The sequence below is a fragment of the Bos indicus genome, chromosome 2, assembly GCF_029378745.1.
Source record: "Bos indicus isolate NIAB-ARS_2022 breed Sahiwal x Tharparkar chromosome 2, NIAB-ARS_B.indTharparkar_mat_pri_1.0, whole genome shotgun sequence".
Lineage (NCBI taxonomy): Eukaryota > Metazoa > Chordata > Mammalia > Artiodactyla > Bovidae > Bos > Bos indicus.
In genome coordinates, this window is record NC_091761.1 from 94356803 (window position 1) to 94377522 (window position 20720).

The window sequence follows — 20720 nt, forward strand, 5'->3', positions numbered from 1 at the left end:
GCCATACCTGATTTTAAATCTTCTGCACCATAGCAATGTTAAGAGAACCCCAAGGATACCACAGTTTGGAATGCTGCAGAATCAAGATGAAGCAGATTGTCTACAAAAATATCAAAAGGCCTAGTTAACAAATAGAAATAAGCAAAGCTTGCTCACCTGGGAAGTAAAATTCTAGGGTATCACCCTTCCTAACAGGATGGATTCTTCACTATAACCCAACATCCCAGTATTGAATTCAAATAATAAGACATAAAAATTAAGTTAACCTACCACTCCAAATTGAACTAAATAATTTTTGCTTTAAGTCTTGTAAATACCTCAAAATAGCAGGGTTCTTCCACCAAACTCATGTTATAAGGTGGCGGGTCCTTTTTTTTTTTTCCTTTACTGATGGTTTTACCTTATGCTGATTTTCAGAACTCAAATCTCTTTAAAATGGCAATGGAATGAGCTCTACAGACCCAAAACTTCCCCCAGAAAGTCTACATTTTCCGATGTGTTGGCAAAATATTTAGCAATTTGTAACAAACATTTCTATGAAATATTAAAAAAGAACAAATCCCTGTTTTTTAAAAGTTATTTTTCCCTCTAATACTCCCCCACACCTGTCCCACCCAGACGATAGCCTTGAGCCCAAAGACTAGTCACCACCACATTTTCACCATTCAGTTGAGTGCTCTGCACCATAGAATGCTCCCAATTACACCAGATAGTGTAATTACCATGGCTGATGAGTCTCTGGAAGCTTAATAAGAAGACGGAAGGAAGAAATCACACAGTAGTCACTACCTCTCAACACACAAAGGTCTAGGAGTAACATGGATGGTAACACCATACTGCCTACAATGAAACTGCAACAACGGATCGGTCACATCAGGACACAGGGGGCTGCTGTGGTCCAACCTGCTTGCTCTACACTCTAAAAGTCACCGAGACAGATGATGAACAGCTTAGACATCAGCTACAGAAAACCTCGAGAAGCACTCTCCCCTTTACGAAACTAAATAAGAAACTCCTTATATCGGTGAATGACAAGATACACAAATCCTTCAAAAGTCAGAAGATATGTTGGCTTAAGTCAGAGATCTGCCAAGATAACGACAGTATTTACCTTGGACAAATCATTTAACCTTGGTTTTCTCATCTGTAAAATAGAGATAGTATTAGTAGCTATGTTATGAGGTTGCTTCAGGGATCAAATCACACAAAGCATGCAACACACTAAGTACCATGCCTTGAACAAATCAGAGTTATTACTCATAAAGTTCTTATTATTACTACATTTTACCTGCTGATGATACAGGTAGAGAATTTACATTACCTTTAAGCAGCATTTCACTTACATCAGTAGAAAAAATTCTGAAATTACTTGGTAAATTTTTTATTACTTAGGTAATAAAAAAAAAAATCACACATTACTGAGTAAACCTAATCATGCATCAATGAAAAACAAAAATAAGAACTTTGCCTTTTCACTTTATTAGGAGGTAAGGAAGAAAAGCTGGACTAAAAATTTAAATTCAGCTGCCCTGAAGGTCTGGATGTTCAGGACAGGAAATTATTTCAAAGCAAACCCATGAGGTTTCATTTTTACACTCTCTTTGGCCTGCTCATCCACCTGGCAAACATCAATCTTTCATGAATTAGTTAAGTAAATCTATATGAACTTCAGGAAATAAATAGGCTGGATATAACTGAAAAAAGGAATTTACATAATCAATTTGATTGCCATTATGAAAAAAAGCAGCCTATATATCTAGATGGATGAGAATATTTTATAAATCACATGAAGGGTAACATTCACTTTTTATCTGACATATCCTAGGTAGCATCATGTCTATTAAGATTGATGATTCCCCCATGCTTGCCAATGTTCATGCATCCTTTTTCCCTATTTGAATTGGCTAGAACTATTGAAACAATGTTAATAACAGCAGCCACTGTTACTCCTAATTTTAAATGAGAATTGCTTCCAGTCAATGGCAGTAAAATGCTGACTTCCGTGTTATGTTAAGGAAGTATGAAGTAATTCCTACTTTATTAAGAAAAAAACAAACTCAGAATTGACAGCTAATTTTTACCAAATTCTTTTTCAGTTTCCAGGGAAATGATCATTTTTCTCTTGCACTTTAAAAAATATATACTAAAAATATTTAGTATTTAGTACTTCCTGATACTGTACTCCTTCTTACACTCTTGGGAAAGCAACCTGGTCATCACGCATTACTCTTCTACTGTATGACTGGGCTATATTTGCTAATAGTGAGGATTTTTTTTATTTTGAGAACGTCTAGAGTTTTTTCTATGTGTGTGCCTTGGCAGAATTAGGTATTAGTATTTTAAAAAACAATTTATAAAATCTATGTTCCTGAACAAGTTAAAAAGCACTGCAGTTGTAACGTTCCTTAGAAGGTTGCCTGGGCAGTGTTTTTTGCAGATCAGGTTTTCAAATTTACCTGTATACAATTTAGCAATGTGACCTCTTATACGTAATTTACTAAATATCTGTGACTCATTCTTGTATTCTACGTATGTCCATACACATTTGTGATATTTGTGCTTTCCCCTTTTGTTCATGATTGGGTTGAACAGGCGTTTATCTGCTTAACATTTTTACCAATATACTTCCCCCCACAAAAAGAAGGAAAAAAAAACCTCTTGGAATTATCAGTGAAGTGAAGTTGCTCAGTCATGTCCAACTCTTTGCGACCCCATGCACAGTAGCCTACCAGGCTCTGCCGTCCATGGGATTTTCCAGGCAAGAATACTGGAGTGGGCTGCCATTTCCTTCTCAGGGAATCTTCCCAACCCAGGGATCAAACCTGGGTCTCCTACATTGCAGACCTTGTATTTTTTAACTTCTTGGGCTTAATTCTTTTATTTTCACTCTTTTCTTGCTTAGTAATTTGTTTACAACCATGAATTTTTCTGAGTAGTGTTTTAATCATATCCCACATGTTGATTTGATTTTATTTTTTAATTTCTCCTTTGACCCAAGAGTTACCTAACATTTTCGGATGGCAGAGTCTTAGGCTTCCCTTTGTTTTAGTTCTAGTTAAGAGTAAGGACCACTGGGAATTCCCTGGAAGTCCAGTGGTTAGGACTCCATGCTTCTACTGCAAGGGACCCAGGTTCAATCCTTGGTCAGGGAACTAAGATTCCACACACACACACACACACACACATATAAAAGAAAAAGGAGCATACTGGTGTCTGACTGACTCCCTGGGCCCAGCAAAGGACCAAGCTTCCAGAGCCCTGAAGACAAGGGGTAGACTCCAGAACACAGACTTATTTTCCATCCTGCCTTCACTGACCAAGCAATTGCCAAGAACAAAGGCTGCCTCTCCAGACCCCTAGCAAACAAATGAGGTACTTCCTCACAAATGGATAGCTTCTCTGAGGGTTGCACAAGTGTATTTGGGGAGAACTTGAACAAGTTGAGGAACGCTTGTCCTAGGAGACTGAAGAGATACCACAGAAGAATCTGGATGTCGTGAAGGAGGTAAACGATTCAGGCAGAGCAGCTGCTGAGATTACTAGGAAGCTGGAGAAACAGGAGAAGAAACACTTGAAACAGCTGGCTGGAACTGCCCTCCTATCATCAGAAAACAGCAGCTGTGTGGAGAAGGAATATAAGGAAAGAGAGGTGCTGGGACCTTGCAGAGAGCCCAGGGAGCTGGCTGGAACACACTCTGGTTCCCCGGGCTCAGCTGCCTCCCAGGAGGCTAGGACCCCAATGAAGAAAAAGCCCCAGGAGACTCCTCAGGAGCATGGAATGAAAGACTTATCTCTTTTTCCAAACCCAAGAAAAAGAAATCTTTTTCCAAGGAGAAGCTGGTTAGCAGCGATCTTGAAGACACAGCTAGCATGGAAGTCTTCCCAAGAGGAAGAAATCTTTCCCCAAAGAGGAACCAGTTAGTGACCCTGAACTGTCAGAAACAAGAGTGTCCCCAAGAAAAAGAGGAAATTCTCTTCCATGGAGGAGCCACTCAAGCAGGGGGGCCTTCAGAGTCTGCTGGCAGCAAGAAAAGCAGCTTTAAGAAGTTCCAACAGCTATCCCAGGAAGATCGGAATGGATACCTCCCTGGTGGGGCATAACCCACGGAGATATTTCTCAAATCATCCCCTGTATTCTAATAAAAACAAATTTCACAAGGAAAAAAGAAAAAGAAAGAGCACAACCTGCATATATTTCTGATTTTGGATTTGACTGCATTTTTATTTGGGGACTAATAGGTGCTCCTGGAAAAAAGCATTTGTTGTTTCTAGGGTATCTTCCTACTTACACCATATATCATGCTATTAACATCCACTGTTATTTAGTTTGCTTTTTCTGTTTACCAAGGGATAAAACAAAATCTCCAACTATAATTTATTTTCCCTTGTATTTATTTTATAAATTTTATTTGATAGAGATTTCATGATCATTAGACTGTCACTCTTTATCATTAGAAAAGGCAATTGATGTTATTTGTCTTAAATTCAACCTTGTCTGATATTAGTATCTGGACTTCATTTTTTGGAGCTGAATTCGCTGGTTAAGTCTTTGCCTATTCTTTTACTCTCAGGTTTTCTGAAGCACTATTTAAGATTATAGGTCAACAAACTCTGGCTTATAAGACAAATTTGACCCACTGCCTGCTTTTGTAAATAAAGTCCTGGGGATGGCGGAGCCTGGTGGGCTGCCGTCTGTGGGGTCGCACAGAGCCGGACGAGACTGAAGTGACTTAGCAGCAGCAGTCCCTTTTTCAGTGCATCTCTTAACAGGTTTCCCTCCCCCCCCAGTCTGAGTCATTTTCTTTTAATTAGTTCATCCAATTTATAATTTAATATTTACTTACGTGACAAATGTTTCATCTTAATTTTACTACCTTATTTTTTGTATTGTTATAGTTTTCAATTCTATCTTTTTATTACATATTTCATTTTATAGCCTGTTTTCTTGGAAGATTTATAGTCTGTGTCCTTTAAATCACATTTCTTTACTCCAAACTAAGAAAGTTAGTGTGCTTAGCATTCCTGTGATTGATCTTGCTATGAATGAGAAAAAATTACATTTTTGTTAACTATCTATCATCCCAACTCAGTATTTCTTCCTTATATTATTTCTACATTGTTACAGCTTATGACATTTTAATGTTTGTCCTATATTCAAAATTATTCGATGCTAATCACTAACCTTTTAACTTAGCTTTCAATCCATCTCTGGATTCAATAGTTTATAATTTACTTACCTCCATTCTCCATCTTTCCCATCAAGGGCTGACTTACTGAAAATAAGCCATGGTTTTTCTATTTAAAAATATGTCAATTGATATTACACTTAAACTAAAGCTTGCCTGGACATAAAGTCTTAGGTTATATTTTCCCCATATTTTAACCTAACAATACAAGTCTTCATAGGAATTCTCTGGTGATCCAGTGGCCGCTTTCACAGCCAGGACCTGGGCCCAACTCCTGGTTGGGGAACTAAGATCTGCAAGCTGCATGATGTGGCCAAAAATTTTTTTTTTTTAATTTTTAAATTTATAAAGTCTAGAGATCATTTTAGAATTTAAACTCATTTTTTTATTGTGGGAAATGCTTTAATGTCTTGAAACTGTTTTTCTATTTCATTTATTCTATTTTTTAGAGGTATCAATTATAGGCATGCTAAATTTACTGTCTTCTGTATCTGTCTCTAGGCTTTATTTTTACTTTTTCCATTTTGAATTGCTCAAATTTCTCAAGTTTACCTCCATTATCCTCAGCTATCAGATATATGTGCTGCTTTGAAAGTAACCTTCATTTTTATAATAACTATACATTTCTCTTTTATTTCATACTTTGGTTCCATTAGCTCCACTCTTATATTTTATCATTTATTTCTTGAGCTTTTGTATCTATCTATAAACTTCTGTTTCAGAGGAGCCATGTCTTACCCCAACTCTCCAGACCGCCTCCCACCATAAGGAACTATTTATTCATAATTTTTACTTTCTCAGTTCTTTCTGAAAATGATCATCTTCAATATTTCTCCCTTAAGGTTTGACTCAATGCTGGACTAGTCTCCCCTACTCAAAAGGGCCCACATGGCATAGATTTGGGGGGATGGTCATTTAGGCTTTATTTTTCTTCAGCTGACCAGATACACAGCTATATAGCTGCATGCTGCCAGTTTCTCCTCTACGCTTAACTTCCTGCAAAAATAGTTCAACTGCACAGCTTGTTTGGAGAAAGGCATGGCAACCCACTCCAACAGTCTTGTCTGAAGAACCCCATGGACAGAGGAGCCTGGTGGGCCACAGTCAACAGGGTCGCACAGAATCGGACACGACTGAAGCAACTTAGCACGCATACAGTATTCAATCCCACCTCTCTCGCCACTCAGGGAGCACAATGTACATACCAACCTTGCCATTCCTAGTGAGAGGGTCACTAGTTTTGTCCTCACGATGTTTCCCAGCACTCTGCTTGAGTTATATAGAGGAAATCACCTCTCCTTGCAGAGAAGGAAATGGCAACCCACTCCAGTGTTCTTGCCTAGAGAATCCCAGGGATGGGGGAGCCTGGTGGTCCGCCGCCTATGGGGCCGCACAGAGTCGGACATGACTGAAGCAATTTAGCAGCAGCAGCAGCATCTCTCCTTGCATCCTTTCTTGCCCTGGTTCAATTCCCACTGCACTTAAAACTAATTCATACGTTCAAATTATAAGGTTTTGTTATCAAAGATTGAGTTTCTCTTCTGTTTCTCATTCTCCTCATTCTTTTTAGTTGGTTTAGAGAGGAGAGAACAGAGATGTCAGTATTCTGCCATCATTAACCAGAAGTATCTTTAAAAATTCTGTATAGTAAAATATACCAAAATATAAAATCATAAAACAAACTTGTCTAATTTTTGCAAACATATTCTTTTGTGATCATTTTGAATTTATTTTAATGAATAAACATGCTATTAAAGAAAGTACTAAATTTGATTTATAATCACTATGTCAAATCCACGTGATTCTAGCTTTAATGACAAGTATTCATTTATTTATTAAACACTATGACAAGTCCATTATTTTCTGAGAAGCTACAGAGTATATTAATAGTAAAAGACAACTTTTTTTCCCTTAGAAGATTACAATCTATGCAGTGCACATGTGCTCAATTGCTTAGTCTTGTCCGACTCTTTGCAACCCCATGGACTGTAGCCCGCCAGACTCTGTCCATGGAATTTTCCAGGCAAGAATACTGGAGTGTTTGCCATTTCCTCCTCCAGGAGATTTTCCCGACCAAGGAATTGAACCTGCATCTCCTGTGTCTCCTGCACTGGCAGGTGGATTCTTTACCACTGAGCCACCTGGGAAGCTCCATAATCTATGCAGTGAAATGCACTCAAAAGAAAGGAAGTGAGTAACTGGAGGATTTTACCCAAAGCTCTGAGCACCCAGGCTCCTCCAGCTTCACCATAACCAAAGACAGGCCCTCTGTCCAGAACAACGGATGTCTTCTTCTTTGTGTCCCCTCCTCTGGCCAGTCCTAGCCTTCAGAGCACAGCTTAGTGGTCACCACATGCAAATTCCCAAAGGCAGAGTTAGTTCCATGCTCTTTTGAGGTATTCTGTGCATTTACCTGTTTTAACCCTCAGTAGAGTCTACTTTGCTTGATCTTCTGCTCTCTTCCCTCTTAGGAAATGAGCTTCTAAAGGGACAGTTTCCTGTTCTTCATTATACCCAGAGCCTAGCACAGTGCCCAGAAGTAAATAGCTGCTCAGTAAGTACACACTGCCTACATAAATGGCTTCTGTGATAGCAACTCAATTCTAGGTTGTCTACCCAAAACAGGTTACTAGATTCACCCACCAATAATTAATTCTTAAAAATCACTAAATTGGTACTTAAGTCTACACAGTGATTTCTAATAGCCATAGCCATTTGCCAAGAGAAAGTATAATTTAGAAGCTTTAAAATGTTTGAATATCGCCGTATATCTCATGAACATCAAATGTTTCAGGGGCTTCCCATGAGGTTCAGTGGTTAAGAAACCACTTTGCAATTCAGAGGACAGTTCAAATCCTTGGTTCTAGAAGATCCCACATGCTGTGGGGCAACTAAACCTGTAAGCCTTGAAGCCGGTGCACCTAGAGCCCAAGCTCCATAACAAGCCACTGCAATGAGAAGCCCATGCGCAACAAAAATCTGGCACAGCCAAAAATAAATACATATTTAAAAAAAAAATTTTCATCAAACAGATTCATATAATTTTCCACCCAAGGTCTATCTAGCAAATAACTTTTTTAAAAAAACATTAAAATATTGTTTTTTAATAAATGTAAGAACACATTAAAATCTGCCTATTCAACATCTTTCTAACTCTAAGAATTCAGTAATCTATCCATTAGTCTATCTTTCAGCATTTGCCACAGGATGCCAAAGCTCTTGCTAATGATCTCTATGCCATTACAAAGTGTCTAACTGCAACACCTTAAAAACAACTTCTCTCCAAACGTCATGTTTTTTACATCAACCTGTGATTATTTTTTCTATTTCTTTGAATTGTAACATTTTAAAAATCCTACTAAAAGCCAACTTTCCATCTTCTTTTTAAATAATCACCTCCCTGTTCTCCATTTTCAAATCCCTCTTTTAATAAGCCCAATTTAATCTTTATAGCTATATTTTCAATTCCCTGATGTGTTCAGACTTACTTTATACACTATAAAAGGAAAGAATGTTCAGGGAAAATGGCTTTCAGCTTTGAATCTAACTTCTTTCTTAAGAAGTATTGTTTAATCAAATAATATTTGATATTAATATCAAAATCACTTGTCTATAAACTGGAAACGACCATTAATATGGTCTTCTCTATCTTAAAAAAAGTAATCGTGACAAAAGCACTAAAATAGATTTCAGGGGGAAAAAAAAACCCTACATTTTTAAAATTTTGTATATCTAGCCTCCCAACACTGAAGTTCTTTACTGCTACTCCACCAAAGACGCAGTTCACATGGCCTTCATTCATTGACATTCACTGTAAGATAAAATTTGAGGAAACATATAATGTATAAAGGCCACATGATCTTAATCAAATGTCTTATAGACCCTTGTATTTAAATATGATGCCACTGAAATACTATCCCATTGTCTAATCCATTTAGAGCTACACCTTTTAATATACGATGAATAACACTTAAAAAAGAGTCTTAACCAGACCAAATTTATCACTACACTAGATACTATCTTCATCTGTGGAAATAGCTTGCTTAGAAAAAGAACACAAACAAGTTTATGTGAAAGAGAATTAAGGTAATTAAGCACTATCAGCAGCACTAGAATATACCCTTTAATATACATTTGTTATTACCAAAAAAGCAAAAAATACCTGAGAAGAGAGTCACACAAAAAAATTTTTCATGGCAAACATATCCATGTACCAGAATTGAAGAGGAGGAAATATGGGTAGCTGTAAAATCTTCCTAAAAAATCCTCCTTGTTATTATGTGCAAGTCGCTCAGTCATGTCCAGCTCTTTGCAACCCCATGGACTGTACAGTCCATGGAATTCTCCAGGCCAGAATACTGGAGTGGGTAGCCTTTCCCTTTCTCCAGAGGATCTTCCCAACCAAGGGATCAAACTCAGGTCTCCAGCATTGTAGGCAGATTCTTTACCAGCTGAACAAGAAAATCCCTTGATATTATATGCTGAGTTTAATGAAAAATAAAACAATTCCCTTCCATAGTCTCTTTCTTCTTGCAAATACAGAGGAATAAGACATTAGTAGGGGAAAAGGTAAGAAAGATAAGCTTTTAACAAAAGCAACCTACAGCCCTTTCGGTCTTCCAACAGCAACCAGAAACCAATTTGCAAAATGTGAACATTAGTCTCTTTGGGACTGCCACTCTATCACCTCCACGTGGAATCTGTGTGTGTCATTACTGCTCTTTTGAGTCTCCTGTTTCAGAAGCATGTTCATTTCACTGCCACACTATTTTCTCCTAATTGCCATCTGTAATTTTATATAGTCTACTCCCTTTTAAGGGCTTGGACCTACAACATACAATTTTTTTCTAATCCAACGTGAACCTAAATTCTCAGAATGCTAGCTAATATATTTAATACAAATGAAAAGAATTTTTGTTTATCCCAGATCATATAAAGTCTGAAAAAGCTTAAAAAGTCTGAAAAATCTTAAAAACTTAAAAAGTGTCCCATTTTAGTTTTTGAAATGTTTTGACTCAACTTCATGCAGCATAGAAATGTGAAACTAAACAGATGAATATATTGATTTAAAAAAAAAGCAATATCCCACACATCAGTGTTAGACTCAGAAATTATAAAAATCTATCAACTGGTGTGATTCAAAGATCAGTGAGAAAATCTGCCTATCATCCCAAAATATAAACAATATTCAACACAAAGTGCAAAGGAGAGTATTTTAAGCTAAGTTAAATGCTTATCGAATGTCTACTATGTGCCAAATACTGTGCTCAAATAGCACTGTGCAAATAAGTCTGCATTATGAATTTCAATTAAAATGACCTTTATGCTAGTTGAGCTTCTTACCTAATTTATTGGAAACGTAAGGAGAGCTCATGCAGCAGTAGAGAGCACTTACTGGCTTCAGTGGGTATCAGAGATGGGGCTTAAAGCGGGCTCAGCTCATTACTAGGTGTTTGACCTTGGGCAAGTTATTTAGGTTTCAGTTCTCTCAGTTGTAAAGAGGATTATAATAGTATGTACCTCACTGAGTCACTTAGGAGAATTAAATTAGGTATTTCAATATGCATGGTATCCAGCACATAGTAATCACTTAATGTTAACTACTATTAGAAGCAGTTAAGTAGTGGTTTATTGGTATTATCATTTTAATCAAAGATCTGCAGGGCTGAAAGGCGGGCTGAAAGGCAGTCTGAAAGGCAGTCTCCAGCTGCTGGTGGTTCTCTGAATGATACAGTGTAATTCTCCAGTAAATCAGGCCCTCCCACCTTCTTGAGGCTAGAGTAACAGAATCAACTGAAAACTGTTTCCTGTGATTATCTGTATTAAAAATCTAATATTTAAAATGTTTTCAACATTCTACAGAACATCTAGACACTGGCGTTCTTGGGACAAAAATACTAGCAGAATGAGCAGTGTTTGATTGGGTTATGACATTTATTAGCTCCAATTAAGACTCCTTTACAGCAAATGCTGAGTTTCTATCCCTGCCATGGGGTCACTTTCAATTGTTACAGAAACCTTATATTGCATGACAAAAAGAAAACTTAGGTTGTAGCTACAGTTCTTTTGTTCTAAGAATCTGAAACTAACGGCCTCTTTGTTGCTCAATTCCAGGTACTCTTTTCCATCCTTATCTCACTTGACCTCTCTGTGGCATTTGACACGCTGACCACTTTCTCTTTCTTGAAAAATTTCTTTTTGGCTTCTCAGTCAGTGGCTTCCTTTCTCTTGGCGCCCACACTTAAATGTCAATGTTCCCGAAGATGCTTTTAATCTTGTTCTATAGGGATGCAAGATGAAATGCCTCTATGTGCCACAGGGGTGGGCAAAGACTGGCAAACTTTGCTCATCTAAAGGCAGCAGACTCAAACCAGTTTCAACAAGTTGTTGGAATTAAAACACACACACACACACACACACACACACACACACGGACCTATGGTTTCCAGATCTTCCAATTTTTCAAAAAATACAAATCCAAATTTTCTCACAAAAATCTTCCATGTCAGTAGCTCATTTGCACTGTTCAAACACAAGGTATGTGACCCTGAGCAAGTTATTTTACAAATCTGTTTCCTCATCTATAAAGTGTCAGTGCTAAAAGTGACACACAAACAGTGAATGTCAAACAAAAACTTTTACCAGCTTCCATTTTAAAGTCTATTCTACATTACCCCAGGTTTCAAGCTGAATGTATAAAACTGTAAATATGTACAAATATATTTTACTGGAGCAGGGTCCAGAAAGTTTATCAGATTCCCAAAAAAGACTAAGAACCACTAAGCCAAATTTTTCTACAACTTCAGCTGTTATCTATACAAGGATGGATCCCAAATCGGCATCCGATTACCGGAAGACGACCACTTTACCTCTGTAACCAGCCTCTCCACTGACTTCTCTCCAAGCCCATTGCCATCACGGTAGTCCAAACCTTCAATCTCTTCTCAGCAGCTGTCCACTTGCCCTCCTTTGTTCCATTTTTTTACGATCTGAATCCTCTAAAATGCAAATAATTTATTTGGCCAAAGGCCTACATAAATGTATGAGAAATCCAAACCTCTTAAGTACAAGACTCCTTAAGACCTAACCAAGCCAACCACTCCCTCTCCTATTATAGATTCCTACAATTTGCAATACAGAATAGGTCCCACCTCCTGGAATGCCTAACTCCTCCTATTTGCTCTGGGCAGAAACCCACCCCCCTGGAAAAATCCTTACTTTTTGCCCCAGGCCAGAGTAAATAAGCTTTCCTTCCTCCAAGCTAAACTATCCCTCCTCCTTCAATGTTGTAAATGTCAACTTTATTTTTCTTCTCCACTAGACTAAAAACTCCTCAAGGGCAAACAAAGTATCTTTTTCTTACAAGGCCCAGTTGTTTTTCAGTTGCTCAGCTGTGTCCAACTCTTTGTGACCCCATGGACTGCAGCAGGCCAGGCTTCTCTGTCCTTCCCCATCTCCCAGAGTTTGCTCAAACTCATGTCCATTGAGTCGGTGATGCCATTCAACCATCTGGTCCTCTGTTGACCACTTGTCCTCCTGCCTTTGATCTTTCCCAAACCCTAGAGCTACCACTAAAGAAGCCGAGGTGATAAATGAACGAAGCGGCACAGGCTTCAGCAAACTCTACTATCACTCAGATAAGCATCCTACCTTCCCAAGGTGAGCCTACCAAATCAGCCAGACTATTCAGCTTTTCAAAGCCATTCAACACACACACCTGCACGCATATAGCTTCAAGTTTAAAAGGAGCTAGAAGAAAACCCACCTTCTTTGCCCACTGGTGTACTTACAAAGTACCACTTCTTTACATTTACCAACTCAAGAGCTCAATGGCAGAGACTAGACTAACAACAAGCTGCTGAAACTTTCTGTGAATATACTGCTAATTTTTTACTGGCACAAAAATATTTATTTGCCCCATGAAGGTAAATATTATATTGTATCTGTACTCAAATACTTACTAGTATTATTAATATATGCTGAGTCAAGCACTCATTCACACTGAAAAAAATTAACATCGAGAATATTAAAAATCTTAAAGGAAAATATTATACAAAGACCACATATGAGGCTTTATGTGCAGTTCCTCATTTAATCACAACAGCCCTATGAAGGTGTTATCATCACCCCCTTTCACAGATGAATAAACTGAGACTTAATGAGATTAATTTATCCAAGTCACATAGGTAGGATTCAAAGCCAATGTGACTCCACCGCCCAAGCTTTTAACCAATACGAGACTATCAGTTCAGTTCAGCCGCTCAGTCATGTCTGACTCTTTGCGACCCCGCGGACTGTAGCACGCCAGGCTTCCCTGTCCCTCACCGACTCCCATGTATAAAAGTATACAACATTGTTAAATGGAAGATCCTGAGATCACGTGGTATGCACACACAATCACAAAACACACACGCAGATCACAAAATGTTAACAATGGTTATCTCTTGAATAGAATGAAAGTGTTAGACGCAAAAAGTGTCCAACTCTTTGTCACCCCATTGACAGCAGCCCACCAGACTCCTTGTCCATAGGATTTACTAGGCAAGAATACTGGAGTGGGTAGCCATTCCCTTCTCCAGGGGATCTTCCCCCACCCAGGGATGGAACCCTGGTATCCTGTATCGCAGGCAGACTGAATGGAATGAATATGAGTAAATATTACCTTGGGGTATCCCTGGTGGCTCAGATGGTAAAAGCATATGCCTACAATGAGGGAAACCAGGGTTCGATCCCTGGGTTGGGAAGATCCCCTGGAGAAGGAAATGGCAACCCACTCCAGTATTCTTGCCTGGAAAATCCCATGGACTGAGGAGCCTGGGAGGCTACAGCCCATGGGGTCGCAAAGAGTCAGACACTACTGAGCGACTTCACTTTCAAATATTACCTTTAATCAGAAAAAAAGTCAAACAAGAGAAACAGTATAGAAAATAGAAGAGTAAAGTGGCCTGAAAGTGAAAATGAAAATTGCTCAGTCATGTCCAACTCTTTGCCACCCCATGGACCGACTACGCTATGCTATGCTATGCTAAGTCACTTCAGTCGTGTCCGACTCTGTTCGACCCCTTAGACGGCAGCCCACCAGGCTCCCCCGTCCCTGGGATTCTCCAGGCAAGAACACTGGAGTGGGTTGCCATTTCCTTCTCCAATGCATAAAAGTGAAAAGTGAAAGTGAAGTCGCTCAGTCGTGTCCGACTCTTAGCGACCCCATGGACTGCGGCCCACCAGGGTCCTCCGTCCATGGGATTTTCCAGGCAAGAGTACTGGAGTGGGGTGCCATTGCCTTCTCCGTGGACTGACTATACAGTCCATGTAATTCTCCAGGCCAGAATACTGGCGTGGGTAATCTTTCCCTTCTCCAGGAGATCTTCCCAACCCAGGGATCGAACCCAGGTCTCCCGAACCGCAGGTGGATTCTTTACCAGCTGTTGAGCCACAAGGAAGCCCAAAGTGGCCAAGGGGAATAGTATAGAGCACAGAAGAGTAAAGTGGCCTAGGTGAGTTAAGAGTCAAGTACATGAGCTACCTTATCTAATCTTTATATCAAAAGAAAAAAGTTTTTTCCATTTTACAGATAAAGCTGAAGAACCTGCCCAGTGCAAGAACTGGCTGGGATCAGAACTCAAGACCCAGTTCAAATGTGGCTGACTGTAGGGTGAAAGTGAAAGTGAAAGTGAAAGTGAAGTCGCTCAGTCAAGTCCGACTCTTTGCGACCCCATGGACTGTGGCCCATCAGGCTCCTCCGTCCATGGGATTTTCCAGGCAAGAGTGCTGGAGTGGATTGCCATTTCCTTCTCCAGGGGATCTTTCCGACCCAGGAATCGAACCCAGGTCTCCGGCATTGCAGGCAGACGCTTTTACCGTCTGAGCCTGCTACAAATAAAATGCGACCAAAAAGCTGTCTTAAAACCAAGTCACATTCAGGAAAAGAAACCGAACCAAGTAACCGAGCATCCTAAGTGCAATCAGGGAAAAAAAGAGAGGAGCGGGAAAAGAGTATCTCTGCGAGTGTCCCAAAAAAGCCAGGACGAGTCATTACAGTTGAGGTTCTGGGACAAAATCTACCTGATGGAAGTGAGAAGAAGACTCCACTGCTGTTTGTTTTGCAAAGCACAGAGCTGCATTAGCATAAATTAAATGGGCTTAGATGGAACACCATTGTATTTGCTGTGGAGTATCTCCTTTGGGGACAATTGGCTGCCTCCAACCCAGTATCATCCATTCATCCATTGTTTACAGGTTACGAGGTATGTGGGGGGAAGAGACTGGGTGCCACTAGTCTGAGACCATTGCCATCTAACTGTATTCAAATATAAATGTCCTCTCCTTATCCATAACTATGGTTCCAAACCTGGATAGTGAGAGCTAACTCTGGGGGAACAATTCAGGTAATACTGAATGGATTAGCCTTTTTCTTTTTTTGAAGTGACATGTTTAATTTTGGGTGCTCTGACTTAGAAATTTTAAAATCCATCTAAACTGTAATTTCAATTCTCTACAATAGTATTAACATGATTTACTGAGAAAAATGGTTTGGGGTAGGGGATACAAATTTCCTTACACAATCTTTCACAGGAAAGAAAACTTGATTACTTCAGACTTATAAATGAAAATAAACATCTACTTTTGAAACTAAATATTTAATAGTGAAAAAGTATACTACTTTCTTCCCCGGTGGCTCAGACGGTAAAGCGCCTGCCTGCAATGCAGGAGACCCAGGTTCGATCCCTGGGTTGGGAAGATCCCCTGGAGAAGGAAATGGCAACCCACTCCAGTACTCTTGCCTGGAAAATCCCATGGACCGAGGAGCCTGGTAAGCTATGGGGTCGCAAAGAGTCGGACACGACTGAGTGACTTCACTTCACTTATATTACCTTAGCCACTAAAATTTAATTCAATATTTGCCTTGAAAGCCTTTTTTTTTAAGTTTCAAACACAATGTAACTTTTTAGATTATCAAACCCACTATTCCTTCAAAAATAAAGTAGCCCATGGAATGATTAGATCAGGAAAGACTGCAGGGGTGGTGGGATACAAAACTTTCGGGATTTGTACATATACACATTTTGAAAGTCTGGGAATACGAAGCCAACAATACACCTTAAAAATATCAAATTAGGAAGCAAAGAGATTTTTTTTAAAAACCTCAAAATGTCCTAAGAGATTCATAGACTGATTTCTTCCATACAGTGTGCTCTAAAAATAAGGACAAACTATAACTGAAGTAACAATTTTGGGTACACAAGTTTATGAAAACATCCAAATCAACAAGCAATTTCAATAAATCAATAAAGTTAAACAACCATTAAATGTAATTTACATTTTGGGTATGAAATCCACACAATTTCAAATATCAAGTGTTTCTTTCTTTAGCAAAATACTAAATGGCTGGATGGCTGTCCTTGTAGAGAAACAGGAGTTTTATTTCAGGCAAACAAAAAGAAAAGGAGACACACTTAGTAAGACTCCACAGAAGGAATCTCACTTCCACGCGGAACAGAAGTCAGCACTGACCCTGTGGTGGGTTACCCACTGCCCTGCAAGTGCCAGCATCTCCTGGATAATAGTACTCTGGGGGTGAGTGGTCAGTGTGGAACACCTCTGCCAGCCAGCTCCACAGCCTGCTACCAGGCGGGACACACATACCTACACACAGCCTCTGGCCCCAGGTCCAGGACTACTTAAAAACGGCTGGGAACAAAAGAGCCAATAAAAGAGGAAAAACCACCTCCCCAGACAATCCCACGCTGGGGGCTGGTGGGGGGTGGGGGCGGGCAGGGCACATTAACATTTGACTTCCACACACTAAAGAACACCAGGAGGTTAAGTGGAGCCACAGGAAACGTCCCATCCCCGAAAACCAGGACATTTAGATTTGGAATTTTAAGTTTTATACATAAAAAAAAAAAAAAAAAAAACTTTCAAAACTCACGGCACCAAAATATAGCTAAAATTAAATCCGTTTAAACATAGAGGAGGGGGGAAATAGCCAAACCACACTGTGTTCAGTTCCCTGAGGGCTCTTCCACAGACCCTTCTGAGTTGCGGCAATAACAAGTTTCCTTAAAAATCCCCCACTTTTCTATTTCTAGGGTCGAAGAGTATCACAAAAATCCAAATAGCTATTATCAGAAAAAAATAAACGGACGATCCTTAAACTGTAGACCTTGTTTCAGGAGCTGCCCTGCCCACCTCCACCTCCCTCCTCGTTCTTAGTGCTTCCCAGCGGGGTCCGTCCTGACAACCAGGGTCCCCGCCTTGGGTCCAGTCCCCGTGTTTGTTTTCCCGGACAGTGACCAAACAGGACAGGAAAACTCCTCCATCTAGGGGCTGCTCCAGACATCCAGCCCCCCTCTCCCTCCCTGACAGTCTCCTCCCCCCTCCCTACATCTTTCCCTCTGCAAGGCTGTCCAGAAAAGGGGGCTCGGGACTCGAAGAAGTCCGGGATGGGAGGAAGGGTGGGTGCTCGGTCTGAAAATAAACACTCTCGCTTCCTGGGGTAAGGGCTAAAAAAGCGATTAGAAAAGCCTGCCCAGTAGAAATACCACCTGAATGTACCTCCTCCCTTTCCCACTGCAACAAGCCCAGTCACTAACTAATCAGCTAAGACAAATCCCCTGGAAAACTTTTGCAAACGGGCAGAGAGGACCCTCTCCCCAGCCGGGGGGCTCCCGGGGACGGGGCTGGAGTTTGCAGCCCTGGAAGGGCTCACCGGGGAACGGGGTGGGGCGCGGGCGAGGGGTGCAGGGGCGGAGTACCTTCCACGGACAGGAACTGGCAAAGAGTTTCAAAATAGCCGAGTGCTCTCCCCCACGCCCTCGGGGGTCGCGAGCGCTAGGACCGGGGCTCCCCGAAAGGAGGCCAGCCCCCAATTCGGGCCTAAAAGGAAACTTTCCGGGCCGCGGCTGCACCTGACTCCTCCACCGCCCCTCCACCCCACCCCACGCCCGCAAGGCCGCCCGCCCCGCCCCGGCCTGGGCCGCCCGGAGCGCAGAGGAGGGGGAGAAATAAATCCAACTATTACCGGAATCGGGGGTGGGGGACGTCGTCGAGAGACTCGGGGGAGGGAGCGGCTGGACGCCCATTCCCCACTCTTAGGCCCTGACGCCCCTGTCCCGGCCACCCCGGGCCTGCCGCCCCGCCGGGGAACCTCCGGGGGGCCCGCGCAGAATTCGGCCCAGCAGCGCTGCCGTCCCGCCTGGAGGCCCCGAGGGACCCGAAGGGGCGCGAGGAGGCCCGGGGTGCGGGGGCAGGGGACAGGGCGCGGCCGCTACGGGGCCCGCCGGCCCGAGGCCTAACCGGCACCCCCAACCCCCCCGCTCCACACCCCTACCCCGGCCCGCGCAGGCCGCGCCGCTCGCCCCGCTTCGGCCCCGGCTGGACCCCTGGCCGGCGGCCCGCCGTCGTTGCCCGTGGGCGCCCCCCCAGGCCCCCGAGTCCCCAGCCCCCACCACCCCGGCGCCGGCCCTCTCACCCTTTCATTCTCTGCCCGAGGCCTGGCGCGGGCCGGCGAATCCCCGGCCTCACGTAAGCGTGCTCGCCGCCCGCCCTGCCTGCGCGGCCCAGCCCGCCGCCCTACGGGAGCCCGGGGATGTGGGCCGGGCCTGGGGCCGCTTCTGCTTACCTTTCAGCTGCTTTTTTTTTTTTTTCTCCTTCCCCCCTTTTCCCTCGGCTGGGCTGACAGATCAGAGTGAGAGGCGCTGGCAATGGACTAGGAAGCTCGGCTGCCGCTGCTACTGCTCCCCCCTGGGCTCCAGCGAGAGCCTTTCCCTGTCAAGCAAGAGGGGTGAGGATCATATTTTTATTTTGGAAACTAAAAAGTGCTCCCAGGGTCGGTGATTATTAAGGGGAAATCCCTGAATATACTCTCCAGCCAAGAAGGCAGGGCTGCCGGGGCTGCACAAGAAGAGGCAGCAGCCTCCTACAGCACCACTACAGGCACTGCGAGGACATAACACCAGAGAGCCGCTCCTCTGCCCTCCGAAACGACAACTTTCCTACCATCTTGGAGGCAGAGCAAAGGGGGGCCAGGGGGAAAAGTGCACCCGCTCCCGATAAAGTACAAATTTATGCTTCTCATCTCTGGAAAAAAGTCCACACCGGCCGTCTCCACCGGCGCCTGGGGGAGAAAGCGGGGAAGAAACTGGGGGTGCCTCAGAAACGTTTGCGTTTACTCCAGGGGGGAAAATGTTTCTGCATCTTCTGATGGAAAGAAATCTTTACAAGACACAGGTTTTCCGGTGATTATTGTTTTCTGTTTTCTATTTAATTTTTTTTTCCATGTTCGTGATAGCGGTATTTGAATTTTTTTTCAGCCTAATAATGATTTTTTTTTTTTCCATTACAGATCTAAGTTCTGGGTTTGATGGTCACTTTATAAATTTGAACTTCAAGATACTTCCTAGCCACTTTATTTGTCTGCTTATTTATACGTTTTTGTGTATAGAGATATTTCTTTCCTTATATATATAAATTTATGTTATATATTCCCTTCCAAACTGAGATTGCTGGAAGACAATTTTAAAGGGATGTCTTTTGTCTCCTTTTCCCAAAGCAATGTAAATAAAACCTATTGACTGTCCAGAAAGGAAAGATACAGCTGTTTATTTTTCACAGTGCAAATTAAGACAGAGATCACTGGGGGGTTAAATACAACTCAAGTATAACTGACCGTGTTTCTAGAAATAATCCTAACGCTCTTATGGTCTGCTTGTGAAGAAAGATTACTGGAAAACTCCAAATAGGCTATAAAGACAGCTTTAGATTTTCTTTAGGTAAAGTTGCTTACTTAGAATTATATCCAGGCATTTAATTTTTTTGTTGTTGTTTAGTTTATATCCTTTAAAATTTAGATTTTTGGTGCATTGCACATGTTGCTGACCACTTTCTGTGTCACAGAATTGAGAATGAGTGTGTCTGCTTTTGTTAGAGTTGAAATGTTCAGAACTTCCAATGTGTTGCCAAGCTATGAATTAGTTTTAATATATTACAATGGATGTCATGAATCAGCTTTTCTTCAATAAGCAAAAGGTTAGTAGATAGAGGGGATCAAAGTTACCCAGGATGGGGGGATCAAAGCTGAGATAACAGAAAGATGAGGGACAGAAGGATGCTGCTCACTTGCAGCAATGCCACAGAAATCTTACTGGAGGAAAACAAATCGCAGAGATATTTTGCTAATTTTGTAAAGAAAGAGAAGAATACTAGAAAATGAACAAAAGATCTTTTTCTATTTTTACAGGAAATGATGAATCTTGTACTAAAAGTTATTTTTCTGATGCAGATTGCCTGACATAGTGGAAATGAATTTGTAAAGCAGTGTCTTATATCAGTAGAATATTTAATTCCTTTAATTTAAAATTGACTAAAAAGCATGTAAAAATAACTGATGACTCACCTTAAAATGTTTATTTTTTGAGCTTCCAAATGTCAAAATTCCCATAATATTAAAGTGAGTTCAGATAATGCATATAACAGATACTAAGTATTTTCATTCTCACCCACATCTTTATTATCTCAGTTTGAATACGGTACCTG

At 41.4% G+C, this 20720-nt stretch overlaps 2 protein-coding genes and 1 non-coding gene across 13 annotated transcripts in view; 2 read left to right on the plus strand and 1 right to left on the minus strand.

The window, feature by feature from the left end:
* INO80D (INO80 complex subunit D) overlaps positions 1–18948 on the minus strand; it is a 70600-nt gene extending 51652 nt beyond the window's left edge. The window contains exons 1-3 of one of the 11 annotated variants that reach the window (XM_070770643.1): positions 18808–18948; positions 13148–13187; positions 8–12184 (exon numbers count right to left, since the gene is read on the minus strand). The gene's annotated coding sequence lies outside the window, so the exon portion shown is untranslated. Of the gene's footprint in view, positions 1–7; positions 15985–17941; positions 18136–18207; positions 18348–18657 lie in introns of those variants that run through there. The other 10 variants (XM_070770663.1, XM_070770650.1, XM_070770666.1 and 7 more) reach the window with 10 other exon arrangements.
* LOC139176081 (uncharacterized) lies at positions 3871–19775 on the plus strand. The gene is made up of 9 exons (XM_070798394.1): positions 3871–4090; positions 7658–7740; positions 11923–12059; positions 12750–12845; positions 15098–15257; positions 18282–18710; positions 18868–18969; positions 19057–19423; positions 19531–19775. The coding sequence occupies exons 1-8, from the start codon at positions 3871–3873 to the stop codon at positions 19387–19389; spliced, it is 1560 nt and encodes a 519-aa protein (XP_070654495.1). The 3' UTR covers positions 19390–19423; positions 19531–19775.
* On the plus strand, positions 15852–15924 carry TRNAC-GCA (transfer RNA cysteine (anticodon GCA)). Its single transcript has one exon. It is a non-coding gene; the product is annotated as a tRNA-Cys (tRNA).
* Positions 19776–20720: the final 945 nt, after the last annotated feature.

Excerpts from the sequence above, each read along its gene's own strand:
- LOC139176081 (XM_070798394.1), top strand. The coding sequence starts at position 3,871 with ATGGAAGTCTTCCCAAGAGGAAGAAATCTTTCCCCAAAGAGGAACCAG. Across the intron at positions 12,060-12,749 it reads AAGACGACCACTTTACCTCT|AGCTACCACTAAAGAAGCCG; the intron begins GTAACCAGCCTC and ends CCCAAACCCTAG. Across the intron at positions 18,711-18,867 it reads CGGCGAATCCCCGGCCTCAC|ATCAGAGTGAGAGGCGCTGG; the intron begins GTAAGCGTGCTC and ends CTGGGCTGACAG.